Genomic DNA, 24,859 nt, shown 5'->3' with positions numbered 1-24,859 from the left:
ATATAAATAAAACATGCAAAAGAACCTGTTCTTGCAAATATGTTCATAGCAGATAGCATTAACAATGTTAGTGGTCATCAAGAGTCAGGTGTTTGGTGCCATATATAACTTAAATATAAATAAAATATAAACACCAAAATTTAGCTCAGTTGTAAAGATACAATTTTACAGATGGTTCATTAAAAAATATATATTAAATTTCGATTCAGGGTAATTTGTCTGTTGATTAGAAAGGTATATTATTACAAAGGTTTTAAGTAATCATGCAGAACTTTTGTTAAATAATTGGATTCAGGGAATGTTAACTGAGTTAAGGTAAAAACAGTATGGCCACAACAGAAGTTAAAGTTACATTTATGATATTCTTCCAATTTTCTTGTGGCCAAACTTTTTTACATAAATAGAAAATCTTTGTGCCTTGTGATTACAAAACAAATTCATAATCAAATATTTAATGGACAATACAGATAATAAAATGCATAATGTGTTTATTGCCTTTAAGTAAATCACATCCTACATTAATTCCAAGAATTTTATGCAGGCAGCATTAACAATGTTAGTGGTCATCAAGAGTCAGGTGTTTGGTGCCATATATAACTTAAATATAAATCTGATTCTGGTCCATATATCAGAGATTCACAATTATGTTTATTTAAACTTACACACCAACATTTATCATAAAGCCTATTTAATTTAACACATACCCGTATGACGACAAGGGTATACTGAAACATTACATATATATATAAATGTTAAACTGAATGTATTCATTGGCCTTTTTCAGCTTTTGTTTATTTTTACATCATTGTTTTGTTATTTTCTGATCAATATTGTAAAACATAACTTAAAAATATTTCAAGACATAGAATCTGGACATAGTATCATCCAAATTAAAATGCTACACACATAATTGACACTAAAAGCTTTTTATTTGACATCCATACAAAAATTCATCCAGCTTTTAAAAAAAATAAAATGACAAACAAACAACCTAAATTACAGAATTCACTTGAAAATGTCACCCAAATTCTCAATTCTCTGTCAAATCACAACATCAACTGACATGAACCAATCAAGAACCAGACCCTATTCCATCAGCCAATCACAATCAAGCAAATGGAAAGGGGCGGTCCTAACTGTCAATTAGGGGACCTGTCACACCCCAGTCAATTGAGCATTACACATATAGGGGATTAAGCCTTGTTATGCTATTGTTTTCAGGGGCTGGTCGAGTTGAAACAAGCAATGAGCAAATTGCCTTTTGTATAGCCAGTCTGTGTTATGAATGACTAGCCATTGTGATAGCAATTTGCAGCTATTGTTGCCTACTTGGATGCATATGTCTAAGCAGATTGTGGAAAGCAGTGTTTGGCATTACTCAGGGTGCCATGGGAGTTGTATATATGGGCCTGAAATTGTTTTTTAGTCACACTTGCAACCGGCTCTCATACCACACACATGGACAGGAACCAGCCACAGGTAAGTCAAATATTCCTAATTGCAGTTCAGTGTATCTGTACAGGGTCATCTGTTGGCAAAGGTGCCAACTGTCAGTAAATGATATAATGTAGTAGAACTCTGTTGTGTCTAACTTTTATGTTTTAACATTATGGTCCCTCGAAGTATAAGCATGGTGTATTCCTTAGTATGTAATGTGTCAAACCTCTAACTTGAAGCATTTGCATAGGTCCCTTACAGTGTTTGACTGTATAAAGGCTTCTCATATCTGAGGTAAACCAAATAACACCCGGAACTATTTAATAATGTTCAAGCAAACTGGGCACTGGCTAGTATTTGCCTCATGTATCCTTACAACTATACCCCCAGTCACAGTCACCATGACGCTGCTGCAAATGGCAGCCCCTGTTCCTTCCTTGCATCTGCCCTGGAATCTTCTTGGTGACAGGTTTAACTTCTCCTGCACCAATTTGATGCCAGAGAGTAGACGCAAGGAACCATCAACATCAACTTGGATGTGCCTACTGGTCTTGGAAACATGAGCGTTGTCGGCCCCCGGGATCAGCTTGAGTGCCAGGTGTTCTTCCTGCACCAATTTGATGCCAGGAGACTGTCTACGCTCCAAACACCATGACTCTGTATTCCCTACCTACATGGCTGGTTGTCATCTGGTCTAGCTCTTAGCCTGTATCTACACTGTGCCAGTCAGACATACAACTAGCACTTGTAAATGCCGGGCTCGGGTCTAAGACATATTCACATAGCATTTCAATCACCAAACCGAAAAGTCTCCGGTCAAAAAGTTTCTATGATATTATGTACCTTATCTCTAGATGTCCATCCATACCTACCCCACTATGGAAATCAATAGAGGGACAGGTCAGCCAAACTTGCTAAGGCGGAAAGTAAATAAGGGCATAAATGAGTGGATTGTGGCTATAATGTTTTTTTCAGATTATGGTGTATATCCCTTAGTTATTTATTATTACATTCCTCAATTCACCAACAGATGCAATGCTGTCCTTCTCTCCCTGGCCTAGGGGGTGCCTTGCCCAGGTGTGTCCCAAACCATACCAAAGGTGGAACAATATTGTGACATGGCCGCCTGACTCCCAGGTATCTTATTGTGACAGGTAAATTACCTCCTGCACCAATTTGATGCCAGGTGAGACGAGGTGTGCAAATACTACTTTGACTGATGCTGGCCTTTGTTCCTCTTAATTGGGGCATCTTAATTACACAATAGGCCAGGTGTTAATGACCTGCCAAGGACATGGTATGATTACTTAGTTACTTACCTGGCCGGGGGGAGGGAGCCCAGTGGGATCGTGAGTTTAAAGGTTGTGAAAAATGTTATGACACTGTTAGTATTTCCAAGCAGAATTACTGCCTTGCTGAGTAAATCATCAAATATATAGAACTAACATTTGTTTGTAAAATTGTTGTGAAATAATTTTATAGATTTTATTTAACAAACATGTTAGTTGTACTTTTTGATAACCAGATAAAAATTGTGTAATACATTTTACAGATGTGAATCTGTGTAAGTGAGCAAGTTTCCTAGAATCTGTCTGTGCTGGTGATACTGCCAACTAGCACTTACTGATGCTGGGGATCTTGTCTGCTGCATCATCCAGGACTGCGCTGTACAATGGGGGCAGGTTCCTGGGAACAATTTTGTGCTTGCATGATATCAAGTAGCACTTATTGTTGCTAGGGACCCGTCTTCTAAAAATCATCATTTACATTTAAGAATCTAAACCTTTTTGTTGGAAATGGTCAGAATGAAATTGCAACCAATTTTTCCCTGATCGTCCCAGGTATTTGTAATGTACTGGTTGACATGGTGAAATTAGCACTTACGAATGCTGGGGAGGGGCCTGGAAACTTACCACATGGTCCATTTTCATAATTATATTTGCAAAGATTATTAAGTGATTTTTTTTTTCTGTGTAGAGGAAGTCTAATGGCTCAGCATATCCCTTGTATCTGTACAGTGCTGTTGTGAAATAACAGATAGCACTTACCTATGCTGGGGACATGCATCGGCCCGTCTACAGGCTATACTGTACACTCATATCATAATTCTGTATTTACAAACATCTTTTTTTCACATCTTGAAATGTGGAAATGTGTTCTGGGTTATGCATCTGAAACACGCTGTCTCACATCATCAGCAAAGATGATGAACATTTTTGTAGTCCTTTCATCCTTCGTGCAAATCACATCGGTAAAATTAATTATCATTTGTTATGTATTATGATGTTGCTACAGCCCTATTGCCTGTTCAGTGATAAACCATCCTAATGTAGCTAGTGCTCAGGTTTTCCATAATGAACTCATTGTCAGAGCTGGACATCAATCTTAAATATCAATTCTCAGCAGATGATTACATCATCACAAGACTATAGCAGCACACCTGCTGCTGTGATTCCCCATTGCATCATCATGGTCATTGAAGGGAGCCCCTGAACAGGGCTGCTATCCTCACCCACCTATTCCCAGGATTTGTACAGTGGTATTGTCACCTCACCAATAGCACTTACTTATGCTGGGGACATGTCGGGTAATATCCCCCCAGGTTGCTGCTTGATGCATATAATAGGGACTTAGTAAATCTTCAGTAATTCCCCATTACAATCCTTGCAAACATTCCACTTTTTTATGGTTCATATGATTCTCCATTGCTTTGTTTGTTGCACTCATCGAGCCTGACCACCTGATCCCGTTAGTCGCCTCTTACGACAAGCACAACCACCTTTTACGGCAAGCATGGGTTGCTGAATACCTTTCTCTGGAGTCGATTCTCACCAGTCGATTCTCCAATGCACCACAGCCATATTTTAATTATATGAAGATACTGTCCCTTTCTGGAGCTCACCATTGTAAACAACTGGTCTGTATTCACTGTACACATATCAATATTACTATACATCCTTCACCAGTAGTTTCAGAAGCATATTCTCCCCCTTAAATCCAAACACTTAGCCCAATTTTGTCTAGCATCAGAAAGACATTAGTGACCTGATTTTTGGAAGGTATTAGGACTGCATATTATCCCAGTGGATTCTGGGATTTGTACAGCGGTCACATCAATAGCACTTATATATGCTGTCATTATAGAGTTATCCAGGCTACACTTAGCTATGGAACAGCTTGGTCTTAATACCCAATCATACCTGGACATCAGAAAAACATACATAGACAGGTGATAGATCTCAGGACAGGATGCAGCAAACTAACCCAGTGTATTCCCAGGATTTGTACAGTGGTATTGTCACATCACCAATAGCACTTACTTATGCTGGGGACATGACGGGTACAATCCCCTTGCTACGTCCTACTAATCATTAATATTGACCCAATCCAACCAGTACATATAAGCTGTTGCAATTCCAGCATTCAGCTGGGGTCAAAGAGTTTTGCTACTATAGTATTTGGATCAAGGGATAAACTTCAATTACCAAGGACCCTTTTACTTACCGCCGTAATTTCAAACAAGGCACAATAAGGATAATATCAGCCACAGGCATATGCTGACATCATGTACTCATGCTTGTCCAAGTCTTTTTTCATAACAAGTGTTTGAACTATATTTAGTGACTTACTTCACTATCTATTCCCTAATGAGTGGCCAGTTGACTAACACTGGATCATTGATAACTTTAGAAATCGCCCCTGACAACCGACACTTCCTGTACTTGAAGGAAATGGGTTATGATGTACTGTTGCTGTAGTAATGCAAGCCTTGTGGCGTTATAAAGGTTCAGAGCAGCACCAATAAGCATTTTATGTTGAAGCATCACCACTTATGTGGTCACATCATCTACTTACGCCCTTGACCATCAGAAAAACATACATAATGGATAGACAGGTGGTAGATCTCAGGACAGGATGCTGCAAACTAACCCAGTGTATTCCCAGGATTTGTACAGTGGTATTGTCACATCACCAATAGCACTTACTTATGCTGGGGACATGTCGGGTACAATCCTCTTGCTACGTCCCAATCCAACCAGTTGCAATTCCAGCATTCAGGTAGGGTCAAATTGCTACTATAGTATTTGGATCAAGGGATAAACTTCAATTACCAAGGACCCTTTACCTCCGCCGTAATTTCAAACAAGGCATGATAAGGTCACAGTCATATACTGACACCATAAAGGTTCAGAGCAGCACCAATAAGAAAGAAGTGAGCAAAGCTCACATACCCCTGCTACCCCTGCTGGTCAACAACAAATAGTAACAAGTTTGTTAATTAATGAAATATGACATATTTCTGATTGACTTTAACTTCAATGTTTTAAAAACTAAGATTGAGTTCCAGTGACAATTGACCCCCTCCCCCCCAAAATCTCCCATGTTACCAGTGTTCACTACGAGGAAGTAGATCACCATGAACACATTTAAATATAAATTGGTTTGAGGGGTTACATAAGAAGAATTATCAAAAGGACCAAAATTTGTTGATAAAAAAACACATAAATAATGGAACAATAAATTAATAATCCCATCTAAGCACAGATACTAATGATGATCTACATGTGTGGAAACAATTTTGGAAAATATATTAGCTATACAAAACCAGCCAACAAAATTTCTAAATTCCATCATGAAAACTGCAAAAGAGAACTTTCAGAATCTTACAAAAGATAAAAAACATAGTGGTACAAAAACTCTACCCAAATTTATGTTTCACCATGATTCCATGGAAACGGCAAAAAAAAAATTGCAGAATCTTCAAACTAGCAAAAGGCACAAGTACTCATTGTGGTAGATGTGTGTAGCAAGTTTGGTGAAGCTAGGGTGCATGGTTAAAAAGTTATGGGCCGTACAAAAGCTCGGACAGTGGGACAGACGGACGGAATGCTATATAAGCATTATGTAGAAGCATCACCACTTATGTGGTCACATCATCTACTTACGCCCTTGAACATACAAATGAGAGCAGCCTCCCCTCACTAAACCAAGTCTCTAGTCTTGTACAATGGTTTTTTTATTACAAAAAGTATGAGAATCTGTACTTTACGAAGAAAGTATTATCCCAAATATAACATTCGTTACATTAGACCACTTTCTAAATGGCATTGTGAATTCATAGTTTTCAGCAATGGGAGCTGTCCCGGATGGGACTCAACCAAAAGGAAATACGGAAATCTGTACTTTACTAAGACATGCTAAGAATCTTTAAAATTTCATTACATATAAACCATCACACCACATCTTCTCTCAGGCTCCCCTTGTCACACTGTACCAAGTTTGATATTTTGAATCTCAATGTTTCCACTGGATAATACCCAGTAGAAAATGTGGAAGTGGAAGTGTTTTAATTTGGTGATATTAGTGTCTATGCTATTATGATGTTTTATTAAATAAATAAATAAATAAATAAATAAATAAATAAATAAATAAATAAATCTTATTGGTGCTGCTCTGAACCTTTATGGTGTCAGTATATGCCTGTGACCTTAGCATGCCTTGTTTGAAATTACGGCGAAAGTAGAAGGGTCCTTGGTAAATAAATAAATAAATAATGACTGCCTGTCCTTCAGATACCACAACTCGGTTCGGAGTATGGAACCAGCTCCATTTCTCCTATTACTGCAGGATAGTTCCTTGCTCATGAGCTTGAAATCAATAACCAATGATAATGCCTCTACTGAACACAATACTGGTATAGACCTAAACTTCTAAAAATCACTGCCTCCTGTGAGAAAGCCCTTACTATATTAAATCGAATTAGACTAATAAATTTTGCTTATAGCTGCACTCTGATGCTATGTTCTGAGATGGCACATAACATAGAGAGATGGGACTGGGCAAATAATTGAATTCCTATTGAACGAGTCATGTGACTCGAAATGAAGCCATGTCGGCGAATGTTCAGGGTAATTTATCATTACGCAATGGATGATCCAACTAGTGCACACCTCCTAGATCTTCTCAGATTAGTGGTGGTTCTAACCACTGCAATTGCTTCATTGATGTACAGTATACTACGGTTACAAAGAAAAGTGGCCACTAATTTTAGTTCGTTATAACCATAGTTTGTTATGAGCATATATACAGCATATATAAAGCTAAGGGACGGGACACCAAAACAGTTGGTCTGTCAATTCGTTATGAGCGTGTTGGGTATAAACATAGTTTACTGTACCTGTAAGGGTTTTTGGAGTTCCCTGTGGTCTGTCTGGTGATGGAGTCTTTGAAGATCTGTCTGCGGTAGATCTTTTCCTCCACCGACCCACACGTGATCAGCCGATAGACCACCACATTCTTGTTCTGGCCGATACGGAACACTCGGTCCACTGCCTGCGCATCCGTGGCAGGGTTCCAGCTGGGGTCGTCTGGGGAGTGGTGGGAACACGGTCAAAATGACGGGGAACTAAACATTAAGATTCACTCACATTTTTGGGTCAAGATGTGAGGCTAACGATTGAATTAGAACTAACAATGACTTGTTATGCATTGATAGCAGTACATTGTACAAGTGGGCGGCGCCTAGTGTTACATCGGATGTCGTCAGGGTAACTTGTTATTTGTAATTAATGTTCTGTGTGATGGTAGGTTACGAGGGAATGACTGTTTACTGAATGACCGGACTTTAGACCAGTTCAGAGTACTGCTGTTTGCGAACAAACAACATTGACACATGACATCGTTTTGTCATCACTGGGCATTATTCCAATCTAACACTCATGATATCAATAATTTACAACATGCATTGAGGTCAGTATGTTTATTAAAGCATGTGACCATGATTATATGATAATGCTGTTCAACTAAAATGCTGTCTAAAGAATCTGGAAACTTGGAACCTGGCGCATCAAACACATTGCAAATGGACTTGTATTGTTAACACTCACAGATGACCACCCTGTCTGCTGCGGTGAGCGTCAGTCCCACACCACCAACCTGCAGATCAAGATCAATATTGTACAGTAAACATGTGGTCATCATTCACAGAATGAATTAGGGTTGGGACGATACACCAGTGAGTGAGTTTGGTTTTACGCCACTTTTAGCAATATTCCAGCAATATCACGACAGGGGACACCAGAAATGGGTTCACACATTGTACCCATGTCGGGAATCGAACCCGTACTCATTAAAGATTTCCCCTAAACCACTTAGGGTTATCATATTTGGTTGAAATTTCACATGTGTAATGATACATGTATCTAAGGGTTATGTCTGAATTTGCAGCACCGAACTATTAATCTTACCACTTTTACAGGTGTTATGATCGAGTAGGGTGTGACAATGGAGCCAGTAGAATACCGAGCAGTGATTAGGTTTTTATATTTGAACGGTCGCACACCAAAAGAAACTTTCGATGAAATGAAAGCAACTTATGGGGAAGATGCCCCATCATATGACGTTGTTAAACACTGGCATTGCAAGTTCAAGTGTGGTCGGACATCTGTGGAAACAGCTGCCATTCCTGGTCGCCCCCATTCAGCCATTGATGAGGACACTATCCATCAAGTGGAGACCGCCGTTTTGGCAGACCGATGTCTAACTGTTCGCCAGTTAGCACAAGATGTCAAGATCAGTGTAGGGTCTGTGGAAAAAATCATCCATGACAATTTGAACATGCATAAGGTGTCTGCACGATGGATTCCCAGGTTGCTCACACCTTTCCAAAAGCAGGAACGAGTCAAATGCTCAAAGGATCTTTTGGACATGGGCCAAAAAAAACAGGCAAACTTTTTGGACAGACTTATGACCCAGCATGAAACATGGGTCCATCACTATGATTCTGAGACTAAAGTTCAGTCGATGCAATGGAAGCATGTGGAGTCACCACCCCCAAAGAAGGCACGTGTCCAACCCTCTGCAGGCAAGGTCATGCTCACAGTGTGTTTTGGGACCAGCACGGAGTAGTGATGATGGATTTCTTGGCAAAGGGTACCACAAATACAGGAGCTTATTATGCTTCACTGCTGCGGAAATTGCGGGACGCTATCAAGCTTAAGAGGTGTGGCATGCTGACCAAGGGTGTCCGTCTCCTGCAAGACAATGCTCCATTACACAACACTCATGTTGCCCAGACAGAAGCACGGTCCTGTGGCTATGAAATCCTTCCACATCCTCCTTACTCTCCTGACCTTCCACCTCTTTCCAACCATGAAGTCATTTTTGAAGGGAAAACGTTTCACAGATGATGAAACACTGATTTCTGAAGTCAAGTCCTGGTTTGAGATGCAAAATGAGGGCTTTTACAAGCGAGGTCTCCATAGTTGCATAAATGATGGGAGAAGTGTGTAACTCTTGGTGGTTCCTATGTGGAGAAAGACTAATACCTATGCCAAGTTTCATTCCACTAGGTCCATCGGAAGTGGGTTAGGGGAAATCTTTAATGAACACCCCTCGTACACCAACTGTGCGAACCAATATGTAGCACAATACCTTGTTCACGATCTGATACATATCCGATACTTGCATGTGGTGAGTAAGCCATGTTTTTCATAGACAGGATGGCCAAATATCTGGCACACTTGTTGGCAGTGGTGCAATGGATGAAAATATTTACGCTGTCACTACTCATTTTCACTAGTAACTAGTGTTTGGTGTAACATTTATCAAAGGTAAAAATTGATACTTTTCCCCTTTCTGTTCAATGGTATTGAGAAGTAAAAATAAATAAATCGGTAAACCGTCCCCCTACTAGAATGAATGTAGTTTTAGTTTTATGCTTTCAGATTTCTGGATTGATTGAGCAGTGTGTAATTCATTTAATTACTCTCATTCATTTTATGACATTTTACAGTGGTGGCATATTTGACCTGATAGTACATGAAAATGCCTGCCATGTACCAATTAATGTATTATTGATTTAACAAACCTTATTTTTATTATTACACCTCTTTTAAGAATAGAACTCGTCTGCTATACTAACAGCGGTGTCTGGTATACTTACATTTAACGGTTCACAGCTAAGTAATGAAACAGTGGACAGTGGCTTCATTAACTTTAATGTGAACATTAGATCAACAATACGAATGATTACTCTACGAGGTCAATATGTGAAAACGAGGACCCTTGGACCTGACACCTGGCAGTCGGTGGCCACGGTCAAGTCAGATCACCTCAGGGGTCATGTACACGGGTCCTTGTTTTTGCATTGACCATGGGTAATAATTTGTTTTGTTATGCTGAAAAATGAGTTTAATCTGACTGCATGATACTATATAAGAGTCGAGATTAACCGAGTCATTCACACAAACTGGTACACAGCAGGAATATCTCATACGTCAGGCCACACTTCACATGGACAAGTTGATCCAAATTGGTGTAAATTCATCATTACAAAATGTACAAGATCTCTCCAATCCTTAAAGCTCTGCACGCTAACGTCGAACCCATTCGACAGAGGTGTCCATCCCCGTGCATCTGATGTCGAACCCATTCGACAGGCGAATAGCATAACAACACCCCAAAATAAAACTCGCCATATCTATTTACCAAGAAGGCTTTGCGTAACATTTAAATTACGTATGACATGCATAAATCCTCAGCTTGCTCAATATCAAAACGTTCAGTCATTTATTTACCTCAAAAAGAAAATATCGCGAGTTAAAAATGTTTCGGCCAAACTTCTCGGCACACAACTACCAGAAACGGCCATTGTTGACTTTTGGCACTTCACGTTGAGCGGCATGCAGTCCGATATTTTCTTTATAATTTCATCATTTTTCCTATTCGATCATAATTTTTTGTTTGCTGGCGAAAGGAAAACACTCATGTTCCTTAATTTCTAAAAATTAGCAACTTTCGGTGTAACTAATTGTAAACAAAAACAATCTGAATCGTAACATCATCGATTGGATGAAACTTGTACTATCATGGCAACGGCGGTAAACAAACAACTCCACATGCATAGTTATCCCGTTAGACTATTACAATCATTTTGTTACATCTAACTTAATTTTCTAGAATTATTGACACGTATGTATAAATCTTTGTAAAAAGAATTTCATTTTTAAAGAGTTTGGAAATGATTTCGTTTGATAAACTTTCCGACACATTGACAAGCCGACAAACAGCTGACAAACGTCAGTGATACGTTTGGGCGTGGCCTAACTCGCGATTTGTTGAGTTGAACAAAGTCGACAAACACTGCGAAAAATGACAAATATTGGATGATACGCAAAATCTGAACTGATATACATTCTAGGTAAACCATTCAATAGCAAAATAATGCATTTTATGAGAAATAATCAAAATACTTGCAATTTTAGCTATGATTTCTGAAACCGGAAGCACGTACCGCATGTGACACATGGAAGCAAAATAATGAAATATGCAAAAGTTGGTAAGCTATCATAAAGAAATTCCGAAATAGATTCAAATTCAAAAGAAAATACATAATTTACTATTTTTCGTCAACTCTTTACTATTTATTGATCTGGAGAGCAGTCTTTACTCCTATTTGTTTCATATTTCTTCGTGATTGTCGCCATCAAATGTGCAAGTCTAAATCCGAAACCGTAATGCATTTCACGCTCGATGATATTAATTTTAAAATATTTTCTAAAAACGGACGCAACGGAGAGCGATACAACGTATTGATATGCCATAATAATAACATAATATTGTTATAGGTCTAACATTACAAAAAGAACAATTTAAATATTAAAGATGTTGTTGAAAACTTTCTGAGAACATCCCGTCCTCTGAACCGATAAAATTTTGGTACACAACGAGGTAGGCTAGTGTAAATATATATAGATTCTAGGCTCCTATATATGTGATTTTGTACCCAAAACAAATTAAATTGTACCCAAAATACTTTGTGAATTTGTACCTAAGAAAATAAGAAAATAGATCTATAATTATATTTATGTTTTCATGTAGATGAACAGAACACACAATAAAATATTTCATCAAGTTCCAAATATGATTATGACTGTGATCCTTGAAATTGATTGTTTAGTTTTGAGAGAAAATTGACGTCTTGTCACTGAAGGAGAGGCCAGTTAAGTTGGTTAAACCTAAGTTAGAATGAATTGTTTTGATAGGAAAGTGATATGTTAAGTTTAAGACACCAAATTAATGTATATCTTTGAAATAATTCTAGGTTGATCTACAAAATCACATACCCATTTGGGTAACAAATTACTAGAAATTTTGGGTACAAAAGTCACCACTGTACATTTCAACTGATTTTCGTGAATCAATGGGATAAAAAAAAATCGTCTGAATGATTCCTTTTCTCATTTTTTAAGACAAGAATTTGTTTTACATAACAAAACAGGCAGATCTACACAGATCACATTTAGTCCTAAAAATGTTTAAAATATGGACACCTCAGAAATGAGGGCTTATAAGGTTATAATTCTACCTAACTTGTCACATGGTTTGACTTAGATCTAGGTCTACCTAAGAAAAGTCCTTATGAAAATCTGTTTTTAATTTTTTTATGACACTGACATTTCTGGCACTTAGACAAAGAGTATTCAAGGAAAGACAGATGTTTTTGAATGAAAATATGACTTTCCTTTATAATTCTTTTTTCATGATGACAGGGGAACTTTTATACACACCAGCTGAGGAAGTTGTGATACTGTGATTGCATACAAAGAAAAAACAGGTTGGAAGCAGTACCTGTATGTATAAAATAGACCACATAAGGTGAACAAAAGTAATGGATTGGCTGACTGGAAAAAATACATCTGGCAAGGGTAAACATGTACACAGGCATGTTTCTTTTCATTCCAACCAGAAGACTGAGATAGCATTTTCTAAGAAACCTGTGGCAAACTTACCAGCTCATGTGCCACCATGGTTCTTGTGATTAAACAAACAAAAATGTCATGTACTGTTACAAGTACTGTTACTGTTATTAAATTAAATTAATTCCTATTAAATTTTATTTTAGAATTGTTTTATTTGGAAACAAACCACATAATGCACAAGATTAATGTCCATATGAGTTTAGTATGTATATGTTAAGGATCTGATTTATTCATTATTCATGGAATACTAAAATTAAAATGATGACATCAGAGAGTTACTTATTCACATAGTTGATTTTCAGAGTGCAAGATAATAATTGTTGAATAAATATGTTTAAACTAAAGATAATAATTGAAGTTTGATCAGTTACACTGTGCTGATGCAAAGACTAATATTTACTGTCCCCACACACCATCATTGTGGGAAAAATAACTATTTTAAATATAACTTAAAATTTTAAAACCTGTAAACAGCTGTAAATAATTAAACAATTACAAATCATCATCAATACGCCATCATGGTGGTCTTCATATTTTTGGAATAAATTTAGAAATCCTTCGTGTAACTGTTCTAAAATCATGCTAGAATCTATGAATGTATTCCCGAAAGGAAAGCTATCCTAAATGTAATGTGGAACTAACACCGAAAATATGTACGTAGCATTTTATTGCTTATATATACCCTATCATATTCAGCAACGCGGGGATGTTATTTTGAAACATGTTTTGTCAAGCCCATTTTCGCGCACCTGTTGAAGAGGGTGATCTTGCTGATCGACGATATCCATAGACGTATTACGTGGGATACACTTGTTGTAGTGAAACTTATCAGCGTTTACATCGCAGAAATATGAATCATGTCCCATTTATATTCACAACATTGAATGGTGATTCTTAAATATCAACAGAAGTTCAAATAAAAGATACCGAGAAACTTGCATGTGGCATGTTGATTTATCGTCTACCGTTTCCGGGTCACGGGAGCATGCAAGGTCAAACGGATTAACTAATACGCGAATTATATCGTCAAAGTCACATTTTTATTTCATGTTAGTGGCGATTACTGATACTGTGTATCGACTTATGGTTTTGCTGTATGTGATAGGCGAACTATTTCAAAATTTACTGTAATTGTTTTGTTTCGAAAGCTTATCAGCAGACTACCCCTGTCTGTGACATCACATCCGGTGACCTATGCACTTATTGAAATAGTGCTGTCAGAATTCACGATCTTTATTTTCATTTTTCTCTCGTCATATTTATTGGAATATGACAAATAAAACATTCTTCGATTGAGAAGATCGTCAACTTTCGCCAAGTTATATTTTTAAAGGCAATGTAAACTTTGTTGATGTTAAAATAGCAGTAAGATATGCGGAGGTCGAGCGAAGCGCGCCATGTTTGATTTTAGGACGTCTGCTAGCATCATGACACGGGTTGTTTATTTTTGTATATCGTAAATATTCAACCAAAACGCTTGAAATTAGGATTAGTGAATATTTATAAGTCATTAATTGTTTCCTGCAAATTTTATAACATGACACGTCAGATTAACCCGAATATTCGTATTTCTGCAACCGACATGATGACCTCGAAAATTAAGTTATTTTTATGTTTAACGTTTAGATAATAAATTCACTGAAATGGTTCCTAATTTACCATCGCGCTGTTATTTGCTGATAAAAAACCCCCGAATTTTTACTCAATTAAAATTAAGATATCGGAGATATGATTATTGAAATCAATTTGCACAAATGTTACGATATTAAAAGGTTCCTAGCATGAAATGAAAACCACCTTCAATAACGCAATTCAGGTAAGTTCAAGAAAATTTACAAATTTTGTGTTCGCTTTGGTCTTAACATTGGTATGATTGAAAACACCAGGATATTTTTATATAGGACTGTGTAGTTTTCTATCAGGAATAAATGTGCAAAATATTTCTTCAATTGGCCCTTGTTTAATGAGGCACCGACTGTTTGAAATCACCCACCCTCTTTAGAGCGCCTTATGCTAAAATTAATCCAGCAGGCAGGGGTAAGAAGTGTGAAAATAATTCAGCAGGCTAAAGGTTAAGGATTTTTTATATGGAGTGACAGCCAGTACAAGCTGGAACTTCTTGCTAGAATCTTTAAGATCAACATAAACTCTATATCACTATCCAAGGCACTTTTCTTTTCAAATTATCACCAAAGTTTCAATCAAAGAGTGAGTGAGTGAGTGAGTGAGTTGGGTTTAATGCCGCTTTTAACAGTATTCCAGTTACATTGCGGCGTGTCAGCTTAGGGAGGAAAGCCCGAAGTGATGCAGGTCTTAGACGTTTAGCACTTCGGTGAAACCCACGAGCACAGGTATGGTGCTGACAAACCTAGAAACATAATCGGGGCGAACCGGGATTTGAACCCACAACCATAGGTTTCTGGCGAATCGCTGAGCCTTAGACAACTGGGCCACTAGTGCCCCCTTAAATCAAAGACAAAACTAGTAAGCTTTGCGAACAGTCCAGTAGGTAGTCTTTTAGTGGGTAATCACTGCCTTCTTCAAGTGTACCTGTGTTGTGAGAAGGAAGACGGAGAAGGAGCTGTCTCCCTGGAACTTCTGGATGCGTTGGTCTCGTTCACACAGCTGGGTCACTGTGCCGTCCAGACGCATCACCTTGTGTCCCTGAGGGTAACAGAGGTGTTAATTAGGACTGGGCATCTTCCTGAGTGTCAACTACCCTTATTTTGAAAGTATGTTTGAACCCTGTATGTTCTGTATGAACCCTGTATGTCCTGTATGAACCCTGTATGTCCTGTATGAACCTTGTATGTCCTGTATGAGCCCTGTATGAACCCTTTATGTCCTGTATGAACCTTGAATGAACCCCGTATGTCCTGTATGAAACCTGTATGTCCTGTATGAAACCTGTATGTCCTGTATGAGCCCTGTATGTCCTGTGTGAACCCTGTATGTCCTGTGTGAACCCTGTATGCCCTGTATGAACCTTGTATGAGCCCTGTATGTCCTGTGTGAACCCTGTATGTCCTGTATGAACCCTGTATGAGCCCTGTATGAACCTTGTATGAGCCCTGTATGTCCTGTATGAACCCTGTATGCCCTGTATGAACCTTGTATGAGCCCTGTATGTCCTGTGTGAACCCTGTATGTCCTGTATGAACCTTGTATGAGCCCTGTATGTCCTGTGTGAACCCTGTATGTCCTGTATGAGCCCTGTATGAACCTTGTATGAACCTTGCATGTCCTGTATGAACCTTGTATGAGCCCTGTATGTCCTGTATGAACCTTGTATGAGCCCTGCATGAGTTCTGTATGTCCTGTATGAACCCTGTATGTCCTGTATGAACCCTCTATGAAACCTGTATGTCCTGTATGAACCCTGTATGAACCCTGTATGAGCCCTGTATGAACCTTGTATGAGCCCTGTATGTCCTGTATGAACCCTGCATGAGTTCTGTATGAACCCTGAATGTTCTGTATGAACCTTGTATGAACCTTGTATGAGCCCTGTGTGAACCCTGTGCCAACACTGTTTGAACCCTGTATGAACCCTGCATGAATCCTGCATAAACCTTGTATGAGCCCCGTATGAACCCTGTAAGAACGGTGATACATACTCTGTTTGTAACAATTTTCTGTATGATGTCCAGCATCTTGCGTGATTGAGAGAAGATCAGACAGCGATGGCCCTCTGATTTGAGGTTGTCCAGCAGGTCGACCAGCACCAACAGCTTCCCTGACTCCCCGATCAGCACCTCGTCGTCGATGTGGTTGATCTTGTTGGCAGCGCATTCCATGCCGGACGGTGTGTCATTGGAAGTGTTCAGGCTATAGTCAGGGACAGGAAAGGGGAAAACATCATTGGAGGTCGTAGGAAATTATTATCAGACATGGAGGGGAAACATTCAGACAGGGAAGCGAAAATATCATCAGAGTGCGGTAAGGAAAGTGAAAACATTGTTAGACAGGGAAGGGAATATATCATCACAGTGCGGTAAGGAAAGTGAAAACATTGTTAGAGAGGGAAGGGAAAATATCATCACAGTGCGGTAAGGAAAGTGAAAACATTGTTAGAGAGGGATGGGAAAATATCATCAGTGTTTGACAAGGAAAGGGGAAATATCTTCAGAGTCCGACAAGGAAAGGGGAAAACATAACAGTAACCAACAAAGGATGGGAAAATATCTTCAGAAAATATCAGCTAGAGAAAGGGAAAATAGAATCAGACAGAGATTGGGAAATGTCATTGGTGTCAGACAGGTTCGGAACAAACAATATCAGAGTTAGTCAGGGAGGGAAAACACCATTGGCAGGGAGGGGAAACATGTCCACATGTTAATAATTTCACAATTAATGTTTGTTCCATGTTGCTTAACTGCGCACTACAGCTGTATGAAGCGGTCTGTAAATAATCGAGTCTGGACAAGACAATCGGTGGCGTAAACCGATACTCACTCACTCATGGTAAATAATGCACAGAGCAGCAGCGGTTGTAAAATTTACAATGGTGAATTTCTTAATGTTTCTGCTTGTTTGTTGCTTAACGCCGCACTCAGCAATATTCCAGCTATATGACTGCGGTCTGTAAATAACTGGGTCTGGACCAGACAATCCAGTGATTGACATCATGAGCATCGATCCACGCAATTGGGTTACGATGATGTGCATCAACCAAGTCAGCAAGCCTGACCTTCCGGATCCCGTTAGTCGCCCCTTACAAGTTTAGTGGCCTTTTACGGGGAGCATAGGTTGCTGAAGACCTATTATACCCTGGATCTGCACAATTAAGGTTAAAAACAAAGTAATTGATTTTTTTTTAAATAGAAATTGAACTTGTAAATATTGTCTAGGTTTGGCAGCAACAGAAGTGAAAACAGCAAACACTGGATTTGCTGTGTGTTACCTACCCCTCCTCGCCATCGAGACCCAGCTGAGCACACGCCCGGCTGGACAGCAACCGTGGGTGGTCACAAATCTTCTTCAGGACGGTCAGCGCAACCAGAGGAGACTTACTGGTCATCAGCAGCTGTCAATCAAACACATATGGCCTTCAGCACATGAAACGGATCTCAGTTGTTGCAAGTTGCAAATTGTAATTGTTTCCTGTCAAACAAGATTTCTTTTCAAACATTCAATCTAAGTGACAGAGAGTAAAAACGATCATAGGCAATATTTCAGCCGTAGTGAGATCAGTTTCTTTAATATTGATTACTACAGTAGAATCTACATTGTGGCAAGCTACTTTGATCAATGTACGAAGGCAAGGATAAACAACTGTCTTTTTCAAAATAACTAAACAAACCATGCATGTAACCTATAAATAATAGGTAGGGTTTTCTAATGATGAGAAAGAACCCAAAAATATACCCAGTGAAAGTGCAAAGAGTAATTGAAACTATATCAGTCTTGGCACATTAACAAATATTTCTATTCTGATAATGAACACTATTGACATCAGATAATCCATATCAGATTTCTAGTAGACAAAACTGTATGGCCTCAAGCTGCATACTGTATTTGACATAATAAGCGCCCACAGCAATATTTGCTAATATATTGCCCAGTGAACAATCCCAATTAGCATCCCTTCTGATTGATCAATGTACACAAGACTTATTTATTCGTGTATAATACATGTGTTATATGCATCCTTAACTATGGGAAATTAAATTCTGGAAAAATATATCTGTCGTATATAAACATTTCCGGCTGAAATTTACGATCTTTCAAATCTGTTGTTTTTCACCAAAATTATATTCTAATAAGAGACCCTATTTCTAATTTTGAGAGCGCCCTGGGCGCTTATTACATCAAATACAGTAATTACCATGAACTTTGTGGATAGATCTCACCTCTTTAACACTGTCTAAAGCCAAGAAATCTTCATAAATCTTCAACTGTGTCTGCTTGAGAAACACCCACACCACAAAATCGTTCTTCCGTCCAAGTGATGGCATTCTGGAAGGAAATAAGTTTTCCTTAGACCTTAGACGTTTTACGACCTTGGTTTTTGCATGGTAATTTCAACCTTAAAAATGATAAATTCAGAAAAAAAATAATCAGAATGACATGTTTTTTCCTTACATCGCCGATTATATTGGTAAAGATTGCTTTCACAATAAAAATAATCTAAGGGATTTTTATATGGCTAAAACAGAATTCTTATTTAACAAATGTTATATTTGAGATAACACTTTCCCAGTTACCCTGACTGAATGAATCATCTCTCCATTATGATTTGACAAATCTTCCATAGCAGGTCAAACCAGGGGATTTTAATTCAGAGTGTTTGAATGAAGGAGTGGGTGTGTTCTAGGCCAGGGTTTCAGATGGCTGTCAGTCTCCGGTCATAGACAGATAAATTTTCATTTTGTTTAAGTTGTCAGACTTTTGACCGATAGAAATGCTAAGCAAGGGGTCACACTTGTCACAATTTCATGATTAAAAAGTAAATAGTAAGTATTATTCCTACTTAGGGTATCGATTTTAATTACCATGAAATGCTCTTATAAAGTTTCGTGTCAATCGAGAGGATGTACAGTACACATATTGTCCTGTTTTTGAATCAGAGCTTTCAGCATCATATATTTATATATTTGGACATCATACGTTTTCTATCACAAATACTTGCACTATAACGAGGGGTGTGACGTCACACAGAAATTGTAAATACCGGCACTGAGTGAGTGAGTGAGTGAGTGAGTGAGTGAGTGAGTGAGTGAGTGAAATTTTGTAGCTATTTGCGGCAGTCCCTGAAATGATGCATAATATTAACAGCAAGTACTTAGTGAGATGTTTCTTCCCATCTTCAGTTTCTTCTCCTCCTTTGTTCTTCTTGTCAGTCACCTCAGCTTTGGTTCTTCGAAGGAAGAACGGCTCAATGATCTTCTTCAAGCTCTCCGCCATCTCCTGCCCAAGTCGTCTCTCACCGGCTGTGGCATCACGCTCTCGAGACTGAAACATCACAAATAACTTTCACAGACTGAGTATTGCTGTATTTACCCATAAGGTATATAGGTGAAAGTATTTCAGTAATTCCAACTGAGCATTATAAAAATTGTCCACCTATTTAAATTGTTTTTGATGTCACATGAACGCATTGTCGCAAACAATCAAGGTACTGATATCCATAATCTTCACGAGGCAAGGGCGTTAACTGACTAAAGAAGTTTCTACCCGTCGAACAAGGCTGGAATTTCCAGGCTCGTTCTTTGCGCCACCAGTGATTATTACGAGTTATGTCCCTTCTATGTTCCTCCTATTAACCAATCAGATTCCATCTCTCATATCACTTGCTGTTTCAAACAAAATGGCGGCGCCCAGTCTGGAAGATCTGCTCTATAATCAATGTCTATATTGCAATAAAACGGGTCTTACCCCGCGAAGTGCATCAAATCATGTAAGCACCTTGATTAAAAGCATTAAAGAATTTGCAAAATATCTGTTGACACCCAGTGGAGTGAAGATAACCCCTAAATTCAAAACATTAGTAAAATCTAAATATTTTTTACATTTGTATACTTATCCTGCATTACTCCGTATTGCATTTACTGCTGTCTTTGACAGAGAGACGAACTGTGTGAGATCCAGCTGCTGAAGAAAGTTGTTTCCATCTGTCCAGGAAGCAGCGCCCCCTCCCACACAGTCGGCACGTGACCCGGAAGACATGACGTCATGTCAAAACTCATAACTGCTTTAACATAACATCGGAAACTTCGTGGGGAGGAAGCGGAGCGCAGGGGGGGCACTTAGACTTCGTAATGCAGGATAAGTATACAAATGTAAAAAATATTTAGATTTTACTAAATTTTTTAACTTATCCTGCATTACTCCGTATTGCATCTTTATCAGACGGCACGGCCGGTGGGCATACCTTCAGATGTGAGCCAGAAGAAAACCCTCGACAAAGGTCCGATGAAATCGCACCGCATGGACAAGCGATGACCGGAACACCAGCGACCATTCCTGTGAAAGGAAACGAGAGTCGATGCAAAAGAGGGAACCCGAAATAGTTGACAGAAATAGTATGAGGCGGGAATGCCAAAACTAGCACTGACCTAAGAGCGAATGCGGAACGCAGTAGAGCCCTCTAATCTGTGGTGATAAACACCAGAGAGGTCGACGGGCCCCGCTCAGGGTAACGGAGAATCAGTGGCGTCGGGGGTTGGTGACCTGTTGAGCTACCACCAGGGGACCAAAGCTATGAACGCCAGCGACATCTTCCAAGGCTACATCACGGAGGTAGTGGTTGGCGAAAACGGTGTCGGAACGCCAAAAACAGCCTTCCATGATAGATTTGAGGGAACAGTTACTGTGCAGAGCCATGGTAGACGCGACCGCCCGAATCTCGTGGGGGTTGTTAGCCTTGGGGGGGTCCAATCCGGCGACTTTATAAGATTGGAGGATGACCGCCCGGAGCCACAGGGAGATAGTATTCCGGCTGACCTCCGACAGCGACGAAGGGGAGACCGGTAGGAAAAGGCGTTTCCTAGACTTACGGCAGGCTTTAGACCGTCGCAGGAAAACCTTCAGGGCCCTAACTGGGCATAATAAGAGCTCCTCCACGTCGTCGGCACCCACAATCGACGAAAGTGGAGGGATGGTGAAGGATCTATCAGGCTGTCCGGGGAGTTGATTCTTTGCGATGAAGTCCAAGCACAGCCCAAGATGAACTGCTCCATGAGTCCCGCGTTCGAACCTGACCCGAGAGACGTCGAGGGCGTGGAGCTCACTAACCCGGGCGGCAGTAGCCAAGGCCAGTAGAAACACCGTCTTCTTCGTTAAGTCGTAAAAGGAAGACGTGTGGAGTGGTTCGAAGGGAGCCTCCCGAAGAGCCTTTAAGACCACATTCAGATCCCACGCAGGCGGTCTGAACTTGGCTTTCTGGTCGTCGAGACGAAACGAGCGCAGCATAGCCTGGAGTTCGGGAATTTTCGTCATTCTCCGGTCGTCCGGAATGGCAAGGACGGAGTTAATGGCGACCAGGTACGTGGAGATGGTAGAGCCTTTTAATCGACGCGTGCTGCGCAAGTACAGAAGAAACTCAGCCAGGAACTGCGGGGATGCCGTCATCGGATCCTGATGCTTGTCAGAGCAGAACGCCTGGAACGAGGACCATTTATCATCATATAGTCCCCGTGTAGATGGACGATGGGCGAAAGCAATAGCCTTGGCTGCTCTAGTCGAATAGCCCTTGGCTCCTAGGGCTTTTTGCAGATGTGCCAGGCGTGCAGATGAAACCGAGCGGGACTTGGGTGGGGCAACCGACTGTGTGGGTGAAGCAGAAGGTTGGACCACGCTGGCAGTTCTAGAGGGTTGTCTCTGGCGACGTTTCGGAGGTCGACAAACCAACTTCTGGCCGGCCACCAAGGCGCGACCAAAATCAGTGTCAAGTGTCGAGTGGCCTGGATCTTTTGAAGAACCCTGGGAAGGAGAACCGGAGGCGGAAAAGCGTACGCGCTTAATCCCTCCCAGGGAACACTGAAGGCGTCGACTGCTACAGCGGCCGGATCCGGGACCGGCGAGATGTAAGTCGGCAGCTGGCAGTTCTGAGACGTGGCGAACAGATCGATGTTTGGAGAGGCGATCGTTTGACAAAGGACTGTGAAGATCTCTGGGTGGAGTCGCCATTCGGTGGGAGCCACCTTGTCCGGCCTGGACAGAGCGTCTGCCAGAACATTCCGGCAACCTGGAATGTGCTGAACAAGGAATTGCAAGTCTAAACGGTCCACCAGGTCGAAAAATCGGAAGGTCTGGTTGAGCAGGGACTGAGAGTGGAGAGTACCCTGATTCCTCAGACACCACACCACGGTGATGTTGTCCGTGGAGATGGCCAACTGGCCGTGCCGGAGAATGCTCTGCCAGTGGGAGACGGCCAGTATGAGAGCTTCGAGTTCGAGGTTGTTGCTGTGCCAGAAGAGTCGATCTCCTGACCACAGCCCTGCAACTGTTTGAGTCCCCAGATGAGCCCCCCAACCCTGTTTGGATGCGTCGACGAACAGGTGGAGGGAGGGCTGTAGCGCGGTCAAGGAGACGCCGCCGCAGACGTTCGATTCCACCGTCCACCATCGGAGGAAGGGGTGGAGGTGGACCGGGAGGACGATGAGGGACTCCGGATCCTGCTGCCGGATAAAGGGTGCGAGAAACCGTTGAATTGGACGGAGCTGGAGGCGACCTCTGGCAGTCAGGTCTTGAGCCGACGTGAGGAGACCCAATAGAACCTGCCATTGGCGGAGAGTTCGAGCCTGTTGAAGGGCAGGGAAGAGATGAGCGAGGATTTTCAACCACCTGTCTCTGGGGACTTGAAGGAGGTCCAGATCCGTGAGAAACAGGCCCCCGATAAACTGCAGACGGAACGATGGGATCAGCTCCGACTTGGTCTGATTGACGATCCAACCCAACTGATTGAAGAGCCGCAGGGTAAAATCCCTGTGACGCAGTAGCAACGCCGAGTCCCGATTGTTGAGGAGACAATCGTCGATGTATGGATCGAAGTTGATGTTCCTCAGGTGTAGGTAGGCGGCGACCGGGCGGGTGATCCGTGTGAAAAGCCACGGGGCCGTAGAAATTCCAAATGGTAGGACCGCCCACTGGTAATGGGTACCATTGAAAAGGAACCTGAGGAAGCGCCGGTCGTTGGGGTGGATGGGGACATGAAGATAGGCGTCCTGGATGTCGAGGCTGATCAGGGAATCGCCAGCTGAGATTCTCGTCCTGAGCAGTCGCAACGTCGTCATTCGGAAGTAGGGAGGACGTTCCAGGTAGAGCCGGTTGAAAGTGGAGAGATTGTGTATCATGCGCCAGCTGGTGGTCCCCTTCTTGGGCACCAGAAACACCGGAGAGTAAAATCCTGGGTGTCGAGCCGGGTCGTGTACGATCTCTATGGCCTCCTTCTGCAGTAGGGAAAGGATGCTGTCGTGAAGGGGCCGAAGCTGGTGGGGTGAATAAGCGGCCGTTGACGGAGTAGACGTCAGAGGAGGCAGCGCAGACAATGGGAGCCGGTACCCCTGACAGAGGATGTCGGTGACGAACGGGTCCTCCAGTATGTACCAGTTTCTCCAAAACCGGCCTAGTCTCCCACCCACAGGTGTGTCGGTGACCGGAACGACTGGGGGTGGGAGGTCCCAGTCGTTGAGGTGCCGCCGGTCAACGCTTTGAGGTGGAATCGGCCCCCTTGCCGGGGCGACGATCCCTTCGGGGTTGGTAAGTGCCACGGGCTCTACCACGACCACGCCCTGTCCCACGAAAGGGCGAGGTATGTTTGGAGACGACCTTGAGGGAGGAACGGCGTGGTTTATAATTGCCTTTGGAGGACTTGGCCGCTGATTGGTGTGTTACATGCTCCAAGGCTCTGAGAGCAGTTTCATCCCTGGCGAAACTGGAGACGCGGGTGTGGGTAGCGGAGATAGCACCATTAAAAAGGGTAGGACCCGACCAAGGTTGTCGTAGTAAGGAACGCTTGAATTCGGAATCCCAGTCCGTGGAAGTCAAGTAACCCAACCGTCGAGTAGTGGTGATCTCCGCAAGCGCAGCTCTCAGGTGATTGCGCATGTGATCGATCTGGCGAAGTTGGAACGTCATAACCGTGCGCAAGTGGTCGATCCTGTTAGGATTGGATTCAGCGAGATCCTGGTCAATGGCTCTGGCAGATGAAGCAAGTG

General features: G+C 41.3%; 1 protein-coding gene across 1 annotated transcript in view; it reads right to left on the bottom strand.

The window, feature by feature from the left end:
* LOC124114066 (DNA excision repair protein ERCC-6-like) overlaps nucleotides 1-24,859 on the bottom strand; it is a 63,423-nt gene that overhangs the window by 22,544 nt on the left and 16,020 nt on the right. Inside the window, exons 8-14 of the mRNA XM_046474607.2 lie at nucleotides 19,984-20,153; nucleotides 19,052-19,157; nucleotides 18,107-18,225; nucleotides 16,817-17,027; nucleotides 15,750-15,863; nucleotides 8,325-8,373; nucleotides 7,616-7,805 (exon numbers count right to left, since the gene is read on the bottom strand). Of these exons, the coding sequence (XP_046330563.2) occupies nucleotides 7,616-7,805; nucleotides 8,325-8,373; nucleotides 15,750-15,863; nucleotides 16,817-17,027; nucleotides 18,107-18,225; nucleotides 19,052-19,157; nucleotides 19,984-20,153 (959 nt within the window). The remainder of the gene's footprint in view (nucleotides 1-7,615; nucleotides 7,806-8,324; nucleotides 8,374-15,749; nucleotides 15,864-16,816; nucleotides 17,028-18,106; nucleotides 18,226-19,051; nucleotides 19,158-19,983; nucleotides 20,154-24,859) is intronic.

The sequence above is a fragment of the Haliotis rufescens genome, unplaced genomic scaffold, assembly GCF_023055435.1.
Source record: "Haliotis rufescens isolate VD_foot unplaced genomic scaffold, xgHalRufe1.0.p SCAF_15, whole genome shotgun sequence".
NCBI lineage: Eukaryota > Metazoa > Mollusca > Gastropoda > Lepetellida > Haliotidae > Haliotis > Haliotis rufescens.
The sequence above is the reverse complement of the archived record's forward strand: the minus strand, read 5'-3'. Positions and strand labels throughout refer to the sequence as shown.